The sequence below is a fragment of the Camelus dromedarius genome, chromosome 3, assembly GCF_036321535.1.
Source record: "Camelus dromedarius isolate mCamDro1 chromosome 3, mCamDro1.pat, whole genome shotgun sequence".
NCBI lineage: Eukaryota > Metazoa > Chordata > Mammalia > Artiodactyla > Camelidae > Camelus > Camelus dromedarius.
In genome coordinates, this window is record NC_087438.1 from 87,790,028 (window position 1) to 87,808,118 (window position 18,091).

Genomic DNA, 18,091 nt, shown 5'->3' on the forward strand with positions numbered 1-18,091 from the left:
GAGTTGTAGCAGGTTAGATGCTGGAGAAGGCTCTTTAGGCCACCAGGATAGCTGAGAAGATCTTTGGGAAATAGGCTCGTCCAGTATTTTGAAGGATGAGCAATTATTTGGATATTGGAAGGCAGATGACGGTGTTTTGTAGGTGTTTGAATTATCTGTTGCTACATTAACAGACCGTCTTAAATCTCAGTGACTTAAAACAATGATTTCTTCCTTCCTGTGATTCTGTGCTTTGGGCTCAGTTGGACAGTTCTTTTGTTCCACATGATGGAGAGTGAAGTCAGTCATGCGGTTGCATTCAACTGGGAGCTTGACTGGGGCTGTTTCCATGGGTTTGTCATCATTTGGTAGTTTAGCCTGAGCTTTCTTATAGCATGGCAGCTAGCTTCCAAGAGAGAAAACGGAGAGCACTAGATCTCTTACAGCCCATATTCTCTTACTCAAGGTAAGGCAAAGGCCAGCTCCAGTTCCAGGGGAGGGTGAGTATTTACCTCATACTGGGAACAGTAGAAGAGAATTGAGGATGATCTTTAATTCATCACAGGGGATATGTCAAGACTTAAGCATCAAGTATATCTGTCCATCCAGTTGTGTTGTAGGGTGTGTGTGAGATATGAATGAAATGGGAAGGTTGGTGTTAAATTGACGTAGTCTGGAATGCCTGGGGAAGTAGCTTCTGCACACTTTGGAGCAAAGGAGAAGTTAAGACATATCAAAGGGACTGACTCTAGAGGGGAGATTGCAGAGACACTGAGGGACTGTGAATGGAGAGTCACTAACGCATAGTGACTGAACTTGAGGGTGAGAGAAGAAAGAAAGAAATTAGAGATGTGTGAGATGTTAAGCTTTTGTGATGGGAGAAAATAATGATATCAAGGTTCCGAAGAGGGAAGATGGAGGAGCAGATTAGCTATTTTGACTTCACTTTAGAAAATGAATCCAATGGCCTTTCAAGTTGATTAGAAGTCTTTTTGGTTGAGCTTCAAGAAGCCAATTTCCCTTTAGTCAAATGGTGAGTCACAGTCATATTGTGAGATTTTAAGGAATTAGTGAGTGATAAAGAAATGGATAGAGGGGGCCATTTTGACTTTACATTTGCGGATAAACCGCAGTGCAGATGCTTCAAGATATGAGAGCTGAGGATGCAGTGGCCGTGTTCCTGGGTGTGGTTGTTCAGAATGCAGTCCCCTGATCTGCTGTTTCATAAGTTGTAAAAGGAGGTTATTGAACAGCAGTTTTCCACTTCAGCTGCGTGTTAGAATTAGAGAGCTTTAAAATTACATATAAATAGATACTCTTCCCCAGTTAAATGAGAGATTCTTATTTAATTGATTTAGGGAGCTAGATGAGAGTTTGGGGTTTTTTGTTTTATTTAAGCTCTGCAGGATCTGACTGTGTAGCTAGAGTTGAGAATCACTGTTTTGGAATTTGTTGTAGTAGTATAGGGAAGAAGTCCATAAGAGAAGGTTAAAAATGAGGATAAGTGAGAAATAATAAAGGTCAGTTTGAAGTTAGGTAATGATGAATTTGTAGTATCTCTGCCTTCTTTTAAAGTACCTTGATCTATTTTCTTATCACTGATTTTTCTTTCTGTTTTCCTCATTAGGGAGCCCCGAGAGGTTCCAATAGAAGCTGTGCAATTATGTAAACTTCTCAAGTCAACTGTCTTCCTCAAAATAAAGAAGTATGGTAATCCTTACCACATGCAGTGCAGAGCCTTCTCCGAAGCACAGAATATTTTTATATTTCCTTTATGTGAATTTTTAAGCTGCGAATCTGATGGCCTTAATTTCCTTTTTTGACACTGAAAGTTTTGTAAAAGAAATCATATCCTCTGTTGCAAGATGTGAATTATTGACACTGAACTGTGTACTGTTTGGAAAGGTTCCCTCAAATTTTTGGACATTTTTTTATATGTGTGGTTTTTGTTTTTTTTTTAAAGTTCTTATAAGAAGGGGAAGGGAGGGTAAATAAACCACTGTGTGTCTGGGTATCATTTGAAGATTGCTCCATCTAGATTAGCAATCTGCTCTTGATTATTCTCTGCTATATATAACGGTGCTGTGAGGGAGGGGAGAGGCATTTTTCAATATATCGAACTTTTTTACTGAATTTTTTTGTAATAAACAATCAAGGCTACAAAATTTTTTTTAAAATAGAAAAGAGAAATTTTGTAAGAAGGCAGTATGAACTTAATCATCATGTAAGCACTCTAGATGAAGGATTCCACAAAACTTTGTTTTATGGTTACTTCTTCTCTTAGATTCTTAATTCATGAGGGGAATGGAGGGAGGGGAATGAGGGGGGAGGGGAGGGTTTCTCCTAAAACGCATTAGTTGTGTTTTTTAAGATAGCATAACTTGCTTAAATTTCTTATGTGACATTAACAAATAAAAAACTGTTTTAATATTAATCTACTGTCTTTTTAAAACTTTAAACATATTTTGAGGGGAGAAAAGTATTGTTTCAGTTTTACCTTTGGGAAACATAATTTGGCTTCCTGTTTGAACTAGATTTTTCTGTAAGGCTCTGACAGTGGGAAAGATAAAACACACTTTTTTGGGGTCTCCCACTTTTTAGTACTCTGTTGTCATTAATAATTGCACTAATAACAGTAATAAAAAGCAATTATAATAGCTAATGTTTTGAAGCCAGACATCTTGCTCAGTGCTTTATATTTTTTAGCTTATTAACAATAATGCCTTTCAAAATCTCTTAAGTAGGAGTGCCACTTGGGAACATAGTGGGAGAAGGCATTGAGAAAGACACTACTTTTAAAGAAAAAAAAAGATAATATTTCTAGAATCTGGTTTTACTATCTTTTAAAATATGGAAGAGAAAAATTCACCTTTTAGAAGAGTAAGGCAAGAGTGATAGAAAATACAGGAAAGTGTGTGCTGTGTAGGGTAGTAATGTATGGTGATAACCAGGGTGTCATTTGTTAGGCGTTTGGAGAATTTTTATCTTGTGATTGCTTTAGCTGAGAGGGTTCATCTTGTAGAGGGTGAAATATCCAAACCATCCCTAGAGTAAACCGATGGTAACACAGAAGCGAACCCAGAGTCAGTGCTTGCTTTTCTCTTAAAATATTCCTGCAGTAAGCTGCGCAAAGACTAGCAGCTTACATTGAAAGTAACTCACAAAGTCCCAGAATTACTGTGCTCTGCAGATTTACTGCATACTCTGGTGCCGTTGCAGACACAAGATAAATGCTGGGTTAGAAATTCTGTCTGGTGAAGCAGATAAAATGATAACTTCTCTACACAGATTTGTCTTCAGAATGAAAATGGCCACGCCATGAATGCCCAACTTGGTTGTGAGAAGTATTGCCACAAGATGGGGTTCTCATCATCAGAATTCATTCTAGGTACTTTATTGCCAGCTAAAAAGGTTCTAGATCAAATCTAGGTTAAATCACTTTAGTTAGATATTAAGAAACTTTGGCAGTTTTAATACAGAGGTGTATCATATATTTGAGTGAAATTTAGAGTAAAACGCCAGGCCTCGGTTAATACATAGTTGGGTGCCCCGAAATGTGTGGCAGGAGGTTGTTGAGTCTGATTAGCAGTTTTTGGAACGTGAGCTGACCTACAGCCGTTCCCTGAGCATCAGGGAGGCGGAGGCGCTGCGCGTGCCGCCTCGTGACAGTCAGTGCGGCCCGCGGCAGTGGCGGTTCCAGCCGCTTTTCTGGGTGGTTGAACTGTAACAAACGTGAAATCCCACCCACCCCCCCTTAATTTTGTCTTCAGTGGTCTAGTTTCACCACTGTATTTACATACGGATTGATTTTTATTCCCTTGTTCAGCTCTCATCTCAGTGTTTATCACAAAGAAACTTCTGGGTGTTTGTATTTTGTTGAATATTATCTCATCCTGTTCGCTGTTCTTTCCTTCTGGGATTTCTTTCAGACTTAAATTGAACCTGTCCTCTTCCATATGTTCTGGATTTCTGTGTGTGGTATTCTCAGTAACTTCTTTGTATTTATCTCACTAATTATGTTCTTAGCCCTGTCTAATCTGTTTATCCTGCTCATTGAGTTTCTAATTTCATTAACTGTAGTTTCCATTTCTGAAGTGGTGGTTCTTTTTCAAATTTGCCTGTTCTTTTTTTCACTTTTTTTCGTTACTGTTCTCATCTTCCTTTATAAAGTTTATTTTAATCATACCTATTTTATAGTCTCTATTTTCTTGAGTTCAGAGACTATAAAATAGATATGATTAAAATTCATATTTTCTGTCAGCTTCAGAAAAATTAATGGTGGTTTGCTTTGTCATGGGTTTTTAGGATTGTGAATGTGTCTTCAGCCAAGGGCTGTTTGTTTTGAGTGGTCCACGTCCCAGGGTTTTGCTACAGTGTAATTTGGGGGTTTCCTGTGCCAGCCCCCAGGGATGACGTGGTGTAGTGCTCTGGAGTTCTCTCGTCGTTTACTCACCTTGTGGTAGTGAAAATCCACTGGGACGCTTGTAGGGGCTTTTCTCTGGTCCTCGCAGGTAACTTCCACCTGCGGCGCCCCCAGCAGGACTTTGTCTTTGCTCTGGGCCGGCAGGCGGCGTTCTGGTCGTGTGGGGTCGCATGGGATGCTGTGCTTCGTGCGGCGGGCCCTCTCCCTCGTGTGGACCCAGCCGTGTTTCCTGTCCCCACCTCCAGCCCCCGAGGCTTAGCCTTCAGACTTTGAGTTTTTGGTTCCTCTCTGGCATCTGGGCATTTCTTGTCTTTTTAAGCTTGGCTCTATATTAAAACAAAAATTAGTTCTCTGCTATCAATTTTATAGCGAGAGGAAGGGGTTCTCTTCGTCAGTCCTTTTCACCATCTTTCACACATACAGATATGCACATTTATTTGCATTTGTGTATATTTTTAAGAGATATGATTATGCTAAATTATGTTCCTCTGGGTTTCAATTTCTTACCCACCATCCCTTTCCCCAGATCTTAAATTACAAAGAAATTTATTTGGATGCCCCTTCTTTTCCTGGCCAAACCACATGTTTAAAACCAAGTGAGAAATTGAAAAGACTTTAATCCATGCTTCTGGATCACTGGCTTCTAAACAAAATACAGATCTTTTTAGTTCTTCTGCATGAAGTAGCAGCATGGATGTGAATTTTAGGAGGTACCACCAGAGGAGAAGGACTCTTAGGGTTCGAACTTTTGAGTCTGTGGAGCAAAGTTCTAGTATTTCCATGATATTTACCTGTCAAAACCCAGAATTCTGAAATTGGGACTGACTCCTTCCGTTCCCACAAAAGGCACTGAAGGAGGTAGTATTCAGGATTTGGTGTTTCTGCCCTTTGTCTTACCTTAATGAAGGGATATTCAGAACCAAGTTGATGCTAATGAGGAAAACAGGCAAAATATAGTGAAGCTCTCAGAGGTAGCATTTCAAGTGTCAGAGGGAGCGTCACATGAGCACGTGGAGTGGGAAGAAGAGTGAATTAATGCAGACAGCACCGTACTTGAAGGCTGCAGTGCCATTGTGGAGGGTGCGAGTGCGGGCAGGGGACAGTCTGCCCTGGATACAAGCATCGGACCCCCAGTGGGGAGTCACCTCGCTCCCTCCTACCCCTCACTTCCATGGTACATATTTTCCTTCACTTGATCATCACAGTAAATCCTGTCTTCTGCTGATGTTTCTCCAGAGGCCACAATGGACCTTTTACTTTAAGGAGATAGCCTATTTAGTAGTTTAATTATTTATGGCACTAAAACACATGGTCACCCAGGTTTATTATGGGAAGGCTTCTTGCACCAGTCTGAGTTGGAATTCTCAGTTTAAAGGCCAGCCAAGTTAGCTTTTAGAGAAGTGCAGCTCTTGTTCCATTCCAGTGGTCTGAATACTTCCTTTGGCTGTGTGTTACTTCCAGCGGGCCCTAGTCTGTGTACCTTAATGATTTCTCTGCATTTTGTATGCCATTTTCTTAAATACTGGTGTTGATTTCTTTGATTTCAAATAGAATCCTCACTTGCCTTTTAAGGCTTCTTTCATGACCCACTTGGCCCACAGTTCTGTGCCCTAATCCTTGCCATGAGCATCTGCCAGCCTTCTGAATTTCTCCGTGCACCCAGCTTGGGGCAGACCTCCCCGTACAACTGTGTGGAGGTACCACCCCTAGTGTTTGTTTTCCTTCAGTGTTTTGTGACTCAGTTTGGGTAATTGTCTTCCAACTGTCTGGTTTGATCTGTTGACTACACGTGGGTGTTTCCACAGTCCCCTTCTGTATAATCCTGTGTCCTATGATGGACATTAGCTGCGAGTGCTAGCTAAATGTCCACTGTGTGATCACAACAGAAGGACACGGCTCCAGCTGGCAGGGCTCAGCTCCGGCAGAAGCAGGCTTTCTAGCTTAGTGGCTGAGAGTGATCTTCAAGGACTTGTTCGTTGTCTAGTTTCCCAGACTCTGAGTCCCAGGTTCCTGGTTCTTTCATCCTTCGTTTCTTCCTCTCTCAACATGGGATCCTGGGAGTCTCCCAGCTCACACATCCCCCTTTCACGAGCACTGCTTTTGGACTTAGACTCTGGCAGCCGTTCTCTTCCTTCCTTTCCGGACCCAGCCTTCCTCTTGGCTGCAAGCTCCCCACTCCTTCGTGAGGCTGCCTTCCCACAAGTGGCAAGAGATCTGAACCCAGGCTCTTTCTAGGGTCAAAATCTTCCTCTGAACCATTTTCCCAGGTGCCCATTTCTCTGAAGTTTTTGCCCTGGTAAGAAAAGAACTGTTAGGAAATTTGAACGTTGGGGGAAAAAAGCTGAAAACATTCATTGAGTGGCTGCTGCATAGTCATTATTATACATCGTGAAAGAAATAGTGAGCCTGGACAGAACTCAGAGATGTGGCTACGGGGTCCCCAGGAATAGTGCTTATGTTTGCAAATCTGGTCGGCAGCCTTTTGTGGAGAAGGAAGGGTTTGGGCATCAGAGGGGAAAGCTTTGGGTAACTCAGGGTGGTCGTATCAGAAACTCCTAGAGGAGCCTGAAGCAGCACCCTTGGCTGTGTCATGCATCTGGGGATCTTGGGACCCAACTAAGAGAAGTGGGCAGGGGCAGGGTTCCAGATGTGCAGTGCTGTCTTGATGTCTCTTCCTTGCACATGGAGTAGCCTCATTCTCATGGAGGAGGAGGAAAAGCAACATAAGATCCATAAAGAAGAAGAAGGAGGCAGAGAGAAAGGAACAGACGGGGTTCATACAGCCAGGTGCTCTGTGCAGGGTCGTCACACCAAACGTTACCTTACTTAAAGCTCGCAGTACCACCCTGGGTAAGGGGTGTTATCCTTGTTTTACAGCGGGGGTAACCTGCCCAGAGGTTAAGTCGTTTATTCACTCCTTCATTCCTTCAGCAGCTGCTCCCTGGGGGATTGAGTTCTGCCAGGCACTGCCCTAGCACGCAGACAGAATACCACGATGAGACATGTGGTGGTTTTCTTGGGAGCTCGGTCTATCACACAGGCCACCTTCTTGACCACTGTGCCCCTTCTCCTTCCCCGGGCGGCTGGTAGAAAAGAACGTGCATAATTCGTGTGCCAGTGGGAACCGTGCTCTTCCTCGTCAACAATGAATGGGAATGCTTCCCACTGTCAGATCACCCCCAATCCCTATTTTAAATCTCTGTTTCTAATGTTCTTTAGACCAATGGCAGTTGTCATTAATGTTACTGGCATGTTGCAGTTTAGAAAATGCTTTCGTGTGGATGAGCTGATGCCTGGGTCAGGAGCAGGGAGGGATTCTGCTTTCTTTCCAGAGCCTGCAGTCTCGCTGCGTGTTCCCGTCTCCCCGTGCCCTCAGACAGAACAGCGCACCACAGCCTGGGTGGCCCGCCCTTTCCTGAGCTGGTTGCGTGTCAGGATGCATTTGTCCTGATGTGAAGCCTCCTGTGGGGTCACCGTAAGGTAAGCTAAGCTAAGCAGAGGTGGTGGAGGACTCAGCAAGTAGTTGAAAGCCGGTGGGGCCTTAGTGAAGCAATGAGTTAGTCATGGATCTGGGAATTGTTGAAAAGGGCCCAGAGAGTTGTCACGTCCGCCCCACTTATCCTAGTGGGCAGTGGGGGGCTATGAGTGACAGGAATTACTGGAACTGGTGACTCAGCTCTGATTACAAAGGATATAAGAAAAAAATTTTAATGTTGGAGAACTGTTCTTTAAAACATGCCAAGTGTAGTCATGGATCTGTCCCAAATTTGTACTTTCCCACATGGATGGACCTTCTCCACAGACAGGCTGGAAATAGAAGAAAGAACTGCATTGTTTCTGCCTTTAAACTAGCTCTGTGACTGGGAAACCCCTGAGAGGAGCAGCAGTAGTGACACTAAGATGCGTCACTTAACAGTGGGAGCCTGGAAAGCTAATATTCCTGCTTCTCAGTTTCCTTATCTGTAAACTGAGACTAAAAAAAAACTATTACTAGAGAGCTGATGGGAGAGTTAAAGTAGAGCACATAGAAAGGACATACCAATACAGTAGGTTGAAATAAATAAATAGGAATTTAAAACTAATGATTTAATGATTATTTCAACATTTTCGATTAGGGGAACTGGGAAGTAAGGTGAGGCTTTAAGGTGAGGGGCAGGTTGTTCACTGCTGTTAGTGTGCAGAAGTCTATAAGGGAAGGCAATGTTGTTCAGAGCTAACACTTCTGGTCAGTTGAGTCGTTCAGCAGGGAGAGCCATTGGGCATACCAGAAGCACCATGCTTTACTTTTTTCAGGAATAAATACTAACTTCACACTTGTTCATTACTTACCAAGTGCCACGCTGTGTATGAGGCACCGACAGATAGAATGCTGAGTGAAAGGCAGTCTTGTGCTGACCCTGATGGAGCTGACAGGCCAGTGTGGGTCTCAGTGAAATGAGCACACGAAGATGGAAAACTACAGCTGTGGTAAGGTCGCTTCTAGGAGGAAGGCATCACACACAGAGGTCTCCTGTAAGAGACCACGGGCAGCTGGTCTCCCATACGAGGCGGCAGGAAAGAGGCACTTGTGAGCTCTGGTTTTGAACAACGTGGGCGAAGGTACGAATGTGGCCAGCCTGTCACAGACTGAAGATGACAGTGACTGTCAAGGTGCCCCACGTGCTCAGGGCTCAAATGGGAAGTAGAGAGGTTTTCTGGACTGTGTTTGGCTGTCACTTCCCAGTTCTCCTTTGAGACCCAGACGCTGAGAAAATCTTTTGGCTCATGCCGGCTGGCCATCCTCCCCACCAGCGCTCCCGGTGCACAGGGCCTGCACGCGGCCGAATCCCAGCTGACCTCACCCAGATGCTGAACACAGACTTGCTGTGCTTGCTTGATCCATGGAACTGAGATGACAGGACCTCGCTTGTCCTTGATCTGATGGCTCTAGGTTGAGTTTAGATTTTCATTCAAGTAAATTATTCAAGCCTTCAGCTGGAAAGGGAATTGATGTGTCACCGGGCAAAGCCTCTGGCATGTTAGCTAAAGCAGCACATGGCCAACCAGGGTGGACTGCCTGCTCCTCCCCGCCCAGGTGCGAGAAGAAGTAACTGTGGGTCTCTGGCAGTTCTTTCCCAAAATGCTTGATGAAGGTTGGGAAACACTGAATTATGAAATAAAGGAAGGCAGTTGGGGTATTTGTGTCATCTTTGGCACTGGAATCCTGAATTACAGTAATGAGCTCAGCCCTGTAATGGTGGATCATAGGGTGTCTTGCTATTCTTAAGCAATTTTTTCTTTCAGTGTGTTCTCATCAACACCCTTGGGAGGCAACAGCTGACCTGAAGGGAATGACTTTGGATGGTTATAACTGGGAAACAATTGAACACCCAGCCATACTGTCTTCAGGGGAAATGAGGAAGCCGACAGGAAGGCCATTATTTGAAGAGGCTTATTCCAAGAAGAGGTGGGAGGAACGAGAAATGTAAACATGTCTGCGTCCCATTCATTGACTTATATCATAAGCATACTGTCCCCTTCTGAGGGCTTATGACCCCGTTCCAGGCACTTCTTCCCTGAGTGATGCTGAACTCGTGTGGTCAGGGGAGAGGGAGGAAGAGGTTTCAGATGATGTAGCCTTGGGGCACGCAGATAGTGACAATGGAAAGAGCTGGCCTGTCCCAGGATTCCTTTAATGCTGTGTGTGTGTGTGTGTGTGAGAGAGAGAGAAAGAGAGACAGGGTTTTTTTAATGTGCACACATGCACACACGTTTGTGTCTGGGAGGGGGTGGGTATTTTAAACTGGTTAAGTTTTCCTCTAGGAGAAGAACTCCAGTTTTGGTCCTCTGTCTAGATGTTCATTCATTTTGGACCACAGTGGGGTTCAATTCAACAGTTTCCTCCTCATTTTGTCCTCTGGGTGGCAAGTCTCTCTCATGCCCTAGGGGCCAGGAGGCTGGGATAGATCAAGAGGCTGTGTCCTCGCAGGGGCCTCTCTGCCTGCAGGGACACTTGGCCGCCGCTCCTGAACAGTAGGGAAAGGGAGGACTTTAACATCCGCCCGGGAAGCCTGACTGAGGGAGGTCGGGGCAGACCTGCCTGCCCGCGCGGATGCTCCTGGCCCTCGGGGCGCTGGGTGCAGCTGGTACTGATCTGCAGACGCACGGAGAATGAGATCATGAAGATCACCCCTCTAACTTCCAAGCCCTCTGCCGCCTCCAGACCACGCCATGCGCGCTGGGCTGCCGGGCGCTTGCTTTCTGTCTCCAGGGTGCGGAGGCCTCATTGCAGGCCTGGCAGGTGAGGGAAGCCTCGCTGACGCCCTCCAGTCTCAGCTGGGCGTGAGGTTTTTTTAATTGGATGCGCCGAGGCCGCTCCGCCTTCTATCCGTGATGGAAAGCATCGTTCTGGGAACTGGAACTCAAGGTTTCTCTGACTTTCCCCTCCCCTCCCCTCCGCTCTGGGCATCTCCAGCCCGCTGTCCTCCCCTACTGTCTGATGGGGTTTCACTCCAGCGCGGCAAACAGCTAACTATTTGACCTTGGCGTATATAACCTCGCTAAGGAAAATGACCCACCTTGACCCTCCAGCCTCTGATTCGAGCCCATCCTTAGTTCTTGTGTTTATCTGGAACCTCTCCTATGGGGTCAGCTACAGCCCACCCTGCCTCAGCTCCCTGGTCCCCGCAGAGCGGTGAGTCCTTTTAGAGAGTGTCAGGCAGCGGTGCCACTTTTTTTTTTTTTTAATAACTTTTTACAATGGAAAAGTTTAGACATATATAAAATGGAGAGACTAGCATAGTGAACCCCTTGTACGTACACCATCACCCAGCTTCAATGTGGTCCGTACACCCTCCCCCCCCAACCCCTGTCTTGTCTCCCATACTCCCTCCTGCTCTGCCAGCCCCTGGAATCCCAGATGTTGCACAACTGCTTCATCAGCCCTTTCAGAATGTAACTTGAGAGACAGGACTTTTTATTCTGTTATCATACCTAAAACAAATAATTCATTAATATGATCAGGTATCCAGTGTTCACAGTTCCCTGATAGTCTCATGATTTTTTTTTTCTTTTTTTACCTTTGGTTTTTCTGTATCAGGATCCAAACAAGGTCCACGTGTTACATTTGTTGATGCGTTTTAAAAAGTCTTCTAAATGAATTATCCACCCCAAAGTGTCAATAGTGCTGCTGCCAGAAACCGTGCTGTTGGTGTCATTTAACAATCTATCCATCCCTCTAACTCCTGTGAACTAGGAAGCAGCAGTGCCTGACCCCATACATGTTCAGTTTTTTGCAGGAATGTCTCCAGTGTTTCTGTGTACTTCCTGTGGCTTCTTGTCAGGAGGTACACAGTGTCAGCTCCGCTCTTTCTTGTGATGTTAAGATCGATCTGGGTGTAGGCGTTGAGGGTCGACTCTTCTATTATAAAGTTCCCCATCAGCTAATTGTTTTAGCATCCTCTAATGATCATTAGGCACATCAATGATTCCATTTAGATTCTATCATTATTTCCACACTTTTTAGGTGCAAGTCTTCTCTAAAGAACTTTCTTTCATCAATTACATCCCAAGGTAGAGTGCACACAAGACACTTTCTAGAAAGCAGTTATTGGAATGATGATTTGGTTCTTCAGCATATTCCAAAGGTGACCAGTGAGGGTTTTTTTTTTTTTTTTTTTTGTATCATTATAAACTCATGAATTTTAACATAGATGGTGGTAAAAATTCAGTGCAGCCCTTGCTCTCCATGATACTCATATTGTTCCATCTTAGGCTAGTGGGAGCCTATTTTTTTTTTTTTTACATTTTTTTATTGAGTTACAGTCATTTTACAATGTTATGTCAGATTCCAGTGTAGAGCACACTTTTTCAGTTATACATGAACATATATATATATATATACATTGTCACTTTTTTTTCTCTGTGAGCTACCACAAGATCTTGTATATATTTCCCTGTGCTATACAGTATAATCTTGTTTATTCTGCATATGCCTGTCAGTATATACAAATTTTAAAATCCCAGTCTGTCCCTTCCCACTCTCCACCCCCATGGCAACCACAAGTTTGTATTCTATGTCTGTGAGTCTGTTTCTGTTTTGTATTTATGTTTTTTTTTTTTTTTTAAGATTCCACATATGAGCAATCTCATACAGTATTTTTTTTTTCTTTTTCTGGCTTACTTCACTTAGAATGACATTCTCCAACGTTGCTGCAAATGGCATTACGTTGTTGCTGCAAATGGCATTACATTGTCATTTTTATGGCTGAATAGTATTCCATTGTATAAATATAACACATCTTCTTTATCCAGTCATCTGTTGATGGACATTTAGGCAGTTTCCATGTCATAGTGCTGCTATGAACATTGAGGTGCAGTGTCTTTGAAGTAGGGTTCCTTCTGGATATATGCCCAGGAGTGGGATTCCTGGGTCATATGGTAAGTCTATTTCTAGTCTTTTGAGGACTCTCCATACTGTTTTCCACAGTGGCTGCACCAAACTGCATTCTAGTGGGAGCCTATTTGGACTGGATCCTGTGTCCTCTGGACACGACCACGGGAGTCCACCTCATTTTCTGGTAGACAAGGTGCTCCAGATTCACCTTGCATTTCCCTGCCCCTGACCTAGACCCAGACATTTCTTCAAGGAGACCTGATTCTTTTTCATAGGAAACGGTATTTAGTCGGAGACCACAACCGGGTGTGACCAGTTTTTGAAGACTGTGTAGATAACAGTGAGACTGTACGGGATATATATACACACAGAGGGGGCCCCAGTCATGCACAAGGAGGTGATTGATGGCCACTGACTTTTTCGCCAGGTGCATTAAACAAACTAAATCCCACCTGAACTCCCTTAAGTGCATGTTTGCAAGTCCCTTAACCTTTGCATACACTGCCTGAGTTGAATTCCTCTGCCTCTGGGATGAAGCAAATTTACTCACAACCGATAGATTCTTTTCTCTCACCTTGCCTGCTAGCACTGGCTTCTGAGAGGGGAGGTTCAGGCCGAGGCCACATAAAGATTCTGCCCTGCTCCATAGCCTGTTGATTCAGAGCTGCCCACTCATTCCAGAATGGTGCATGCCTTTGGGGAGGTTCTCACACACACACCTTCTAACTCAGGATTGCTAATTTTGTTGTGAGATGTTGCCCATGAGGCCTGGGTCCTGTGCCCTCACACAGACTGCAGAATAGATCTACTAATACCCAGATGATGGTGTCTTAGATCGCTTCCCCTAGACTCCCCTTAACCATCTCCAGGGTCCGGGGCTGGGTTGCCCATAGCCCCTCACTGCTGAGAGGCCCGGTAGAGGGTAAGCTCCAAGTGGTGTCCCGTGGGTGTCACCCAGCCATCTGGCTCCCTCAGCTGCTGAGTGGGAGACATCAAAGATGGTTGGCCCTGCATTTACTAGGCATGGACAGGTATGAGGGAGGTAAATGATGGAGAAAAGCCAGTGACATTTTTGAGCTCTGTAGGAGTACTTCCATGTGTGTTAGGAAAGTCATTTGCAAATTTCCACAAAGCCAGTCTGAGCTTCCTGTTTAAAGGGCAGGAAACATAGTTCTAGTTGTTATGCTGTAAAAGTAATGCCCCTTGGCCATTGTAGGGGGCATCCTCATTGCTGGCTTGTCCGCTGCCTCCCTGGCCTTGAGGGGCCTCCACACAGGTCTGTGATGGGTGTTCCGCACAGTCTCCCTCCCGTCTGCTCTCAGACATTTCTCCCACAAATCTCCAGATAGATTAAAAAAAAAAAAATCCTCACGTCAGCAGCCTTTAAGCCTTATCTGAGAACAAAATGTGGTTCTGGGTTGAAAGACACAGAGGCCTCCCTGCTGTGAACTGGGAGGAGACGGGGAGGGGAGGGAGACGAGTGGTCGGTTGTTTTCATACAGGACAGGCCCACGCAACACAGATCTGCCAAGCACTTCATTGCCCTTTACAAACCCAGGGTCCCCAAGAGCCAGGGAGCTAGATGAGTTTACACAGAATTTTAGAATTAAAAACGAACCTAAGAAGCTTCAACACTAATTTTCCTATGAGTGAAATCTGACTGGCCCCAATCCTCACCATACGAAGCAGAAGTAAAGTGGTTGGATGGGGCTGGGGCACCAGAGCCAAGGTTACAGGGCTCTTCCCATACTCAGTCCCCTGCAGCAACTCAGGGCTCCAAGAAGGGCTTTTTGAGAAGTGCTGATGGCAGATTCTATGGCAAACTTCCCCTGAGTCTTGGCCCCCTTCACTTCCCCACCCCTACAATCAACCCTGGATATGAGAGGGGAAAAAAAAGCAACTCTTGGGTTGCAGAAGGTGTGGGAGGAAGAGGGATGGGTGGGAGGAGGGGCAAACCTGAGGGACAGAGTTGAGGAGGTGTGTCCTTGCTCTCTCCTGATAGTACCTTTGGATCACCGCCTGCTTCATCACATCCCAGAAAACAGAAGAGTGGTGCCAGCAGGTCAGTGGGGGTACCGCTAGGGCTGCGTTCACCCACACTCAGGTAGGTGCATTAATATATGTGCAGGCAGATACGCCAGCCGCACAGTTTCCCCCTCTAGCCCTCTGTGTTTCAAAGGAAAGCTGATTGCAATCCAGGCGGATGGGACTTAGAAAATGTGATGAGGATAGAGTGAGGATGATCCCTGAGGGGCCGAGTCACTTGCTGAGGTGTGGCAAGTGGAGAGTGAGTCCAAATTGGCAGCACCTAGATGTGTCTCCTCCCCAGGTGTGTGGCCCACCCTCTCTGCTGACCCACTGGGGATTGAGTTACCCCCCATTGTGGGTACATAACTGGCCAAGGGAGTCGAGATCCCCAAGAGAATATGAGATCACAGGGGAAAAAAAGTGAAACATGAGGTAAGATGGTAGAATTAAGACCCAACATAATAGTACAACAAATGTAAATGGATTAAACTGAACAAAGAGATTTTCAGATTGAATTTTAAAGAGAATATTTAGCAATGAGCTGTCTGTCTACAGGAGTCATAAAAGGATACAAAAGTGTTTAACATTAATTCAGACAAAGAATTTTAAAACATCAAGTGGATAAGCAGAATATTATATTTTGGTAAGAGAAACAACATATCAAGAGATATAATGATAAAGATTTATTTATGTTGCCTCAGACACATAAAGCCGCTACCAGTAAGGCTAAAGGGAGAGAAAAAAATAAATCGTCATCAGAAATTGTATACTCCCTCAGAAACTGACAGATCAAACATGAAAAAAAGCAAAAGATAGGAAGATATGAACTACACAATTGATAAGCTGTAGCTTATTTATTCATACATGCATATATGTATATATACTTGTAAAAATCAACCCTGTATTAAACCACACAAAGTGCCATAATTTCAAAGAATCAAATCAAGGCCATAGTTCTTTGACCATAAAGTAATAATCACAAATATGAAACAAGAGAATAACACTCGCCAGCCCTGCTCATTTGCTAAAAGTTAAATAACTCACTATGAAATGACTCTTGGATTAAAGAAAGGAGCATAAGGGAAATTAAAAGTACTTAGACCTAAAATTTAAACATTAAAATTTTCAAAAATTGTGGGAGATGAAGAAATGCTTAGAGGAAAATGTATAGCTTTAAATCATTCATCCAAAAACAAAGGCTGAAATAAGAGAGATTTTTAGAAAAAAACAAACCAGGAAAGCAGTAAGAAGGATAAGGCTAAAAATCAAAGAAAACAGGACAAAAGAGGATGAAAGAAAGAAAGAGAAGATGAAAGTTCTAACTTTTTTCAGAAAGGCTAAAGAAGTACATTAATTCAGGTTGGTTAGACAAAAGAATAAAAGGATGAAAATAAAGCACCAAAGAATAAGGGAATGAAGGTGAGAAACAGCCATTGGCTGCTCCAGAGCCTGGCGGGGACCTGCCACGGGGTGTCAGCACCCGAGGACGGTGACAGGGACATCTACCCCGGGGAGGGCATGGATGTAGAGGCGAGAGATTGGTTACTGGCAGAGCGGCTGATTAAGTAGGTGAATAAGGACAATGAAAACAGGATTCTCACGGTAGGAAAGGGAGCTGTAAATATGGAAATGGAAAAAACGAGATTGAACTCTGATACTGGACTGCAAATGGTAGTGTTGGTGCGAACTCTTAGTTTCTAACAGATGCAGAGTGAGATATAGAAAATATTAGGTAAGGTTTATCCAGGACTGAAAGGATGGTTCAACGATAGTGTTACTATTGTGGATTATAGAGTAGAAAGTCACACAAACTGCTCAATGGTATATTGTTAATCATATTTAATTATTATTGCTAATTCAATGTTATTTAAAATAATGATGTAAAAACTCACTGAGTACTAGAAATAGGAGGGAAACAGAATAAGCTCAAAAAGTTATGTAAGGAAAATGTATAGCAAATAGCAATGGTGGAGACACTGGGAACAGTCTTTCAGACTGGGAAACCAGCACACTCACCTGCAATGGACAGTCCTGGTGGGCCTGGCCACTGCACTAAGACAGGAATGAGCCGGCTTAGAAGGGGATCAACTGACTGTGAGAACCAAAATACAGAGTTCAGCAAAGGATGGCAAGAGTTCCTCTACACCACCACTAACCAACTAGAAAATAGAACAGAAAATCATTTATTTTACAATAGCAACACAACTATAAATTATTTATAAATTAACAAAGGATGCACAAGAATTTTACTGGTAACTATCAAGGTTCTGTTTCAAGATACAAAGAACAGCTGAATAAATGGTGTTACGCTATGATCGTTAATATGGGATTGGCTAAAAATTGTAAAGACATTCATTTTCATGAAATTAATGTATAAATTCACTACAGTTACAATCAAAATTCCATCAAGGCTTTTAAAATGACTTAACAAAACTATTCTAAAGTTTATACACGAGAATAAAAAGTTTGTCCACAAATAACTAAGTCAATTTTGAAAAATGGTAGAGTGAAGGGGGTTGGGGAGGAGTTGCTTACTCCACTGGATAATGAGGCATGTCATGAAGCCATAGTAAGAAAACCAGGTAACACAGGGAACAGACAAGTGGGTTGAAGCCATGATCATGATTATATGGAACTGGATATGGCTCCAGGTGGCACCACAAGTGAATGAAGAAAGGAGAGAGTGCTTATTAGATAGCGATGGCACACAGCCTTCCTTGGGGAGATAAAGTTGGATCCTTATATAGTCTGCAGAGGTGAACTCCAGATAGACTGAATGCCTAAAGGTGATACATAAAACCATAAAGCTAAAGGAAGAAAATATGGGAGACTATCTTTGTGACTTTGGAATGAGAAAGGACTGCAAAAATGTAAATAAGATGACCCCAGTACAAAACACATGGGAAAAAAAATACCAGTTTCCACTATGTCAAAGTTAAGAATTTCAGTTCAACAAAGTATACATAGGCGAAATTAAGAGAAAGTTGAACATACAGCACATCAGCACATCAACCTGACAAGGGAGACGAAAAAGGAAAAGATGGCCAAGCCACTACAAAAAATAGAGACGTGTAAATGTGAACAGATATAAGCAATAAGACTTAGGTTTATATTGTCAAACTGGCTGAAAATGAACAAATAAATACTAGTGTGGTAGAACCTGAGCGGCATAAGAGCACAGTGGTTAAGAGCATGAACTCCAGAGCCTGGGTCTGAATTCCAGCTCTCCCCCTTACTAGCTGTTTCCTTGGGCAAATAACCCCTCTGGTTAAGCTTCTCCATCTGTA

General features: G+C 43.7%; 1 protein-coding gene across 1 annotated transcript in view; it reads left to right on the forward strand.

Moving 5' to 3' along the window:
* LMNB1 (lamin B1) overlaps positions 1 to 2,413 on the forward strand; it is a 45,009-nt gene extending 42,596 nt beyond the window's left edge. Inside the window, exon 11 of the mRNA XM_010980936.3 lies at positions 1,607 to 2,413. Within this exon, the coding sequence (XP_010979238.3) occupies positions 1,607 to 1,648 (42 nt within the window). The 3' untranslated portion in view covers positions 1,649 to 2,413. The remainder of the gene's footprint in view (positions 1 to 1,606) is intronic.
* Positions 2,414 to 18,091: the final 15,678 nt, after the last annotated feature.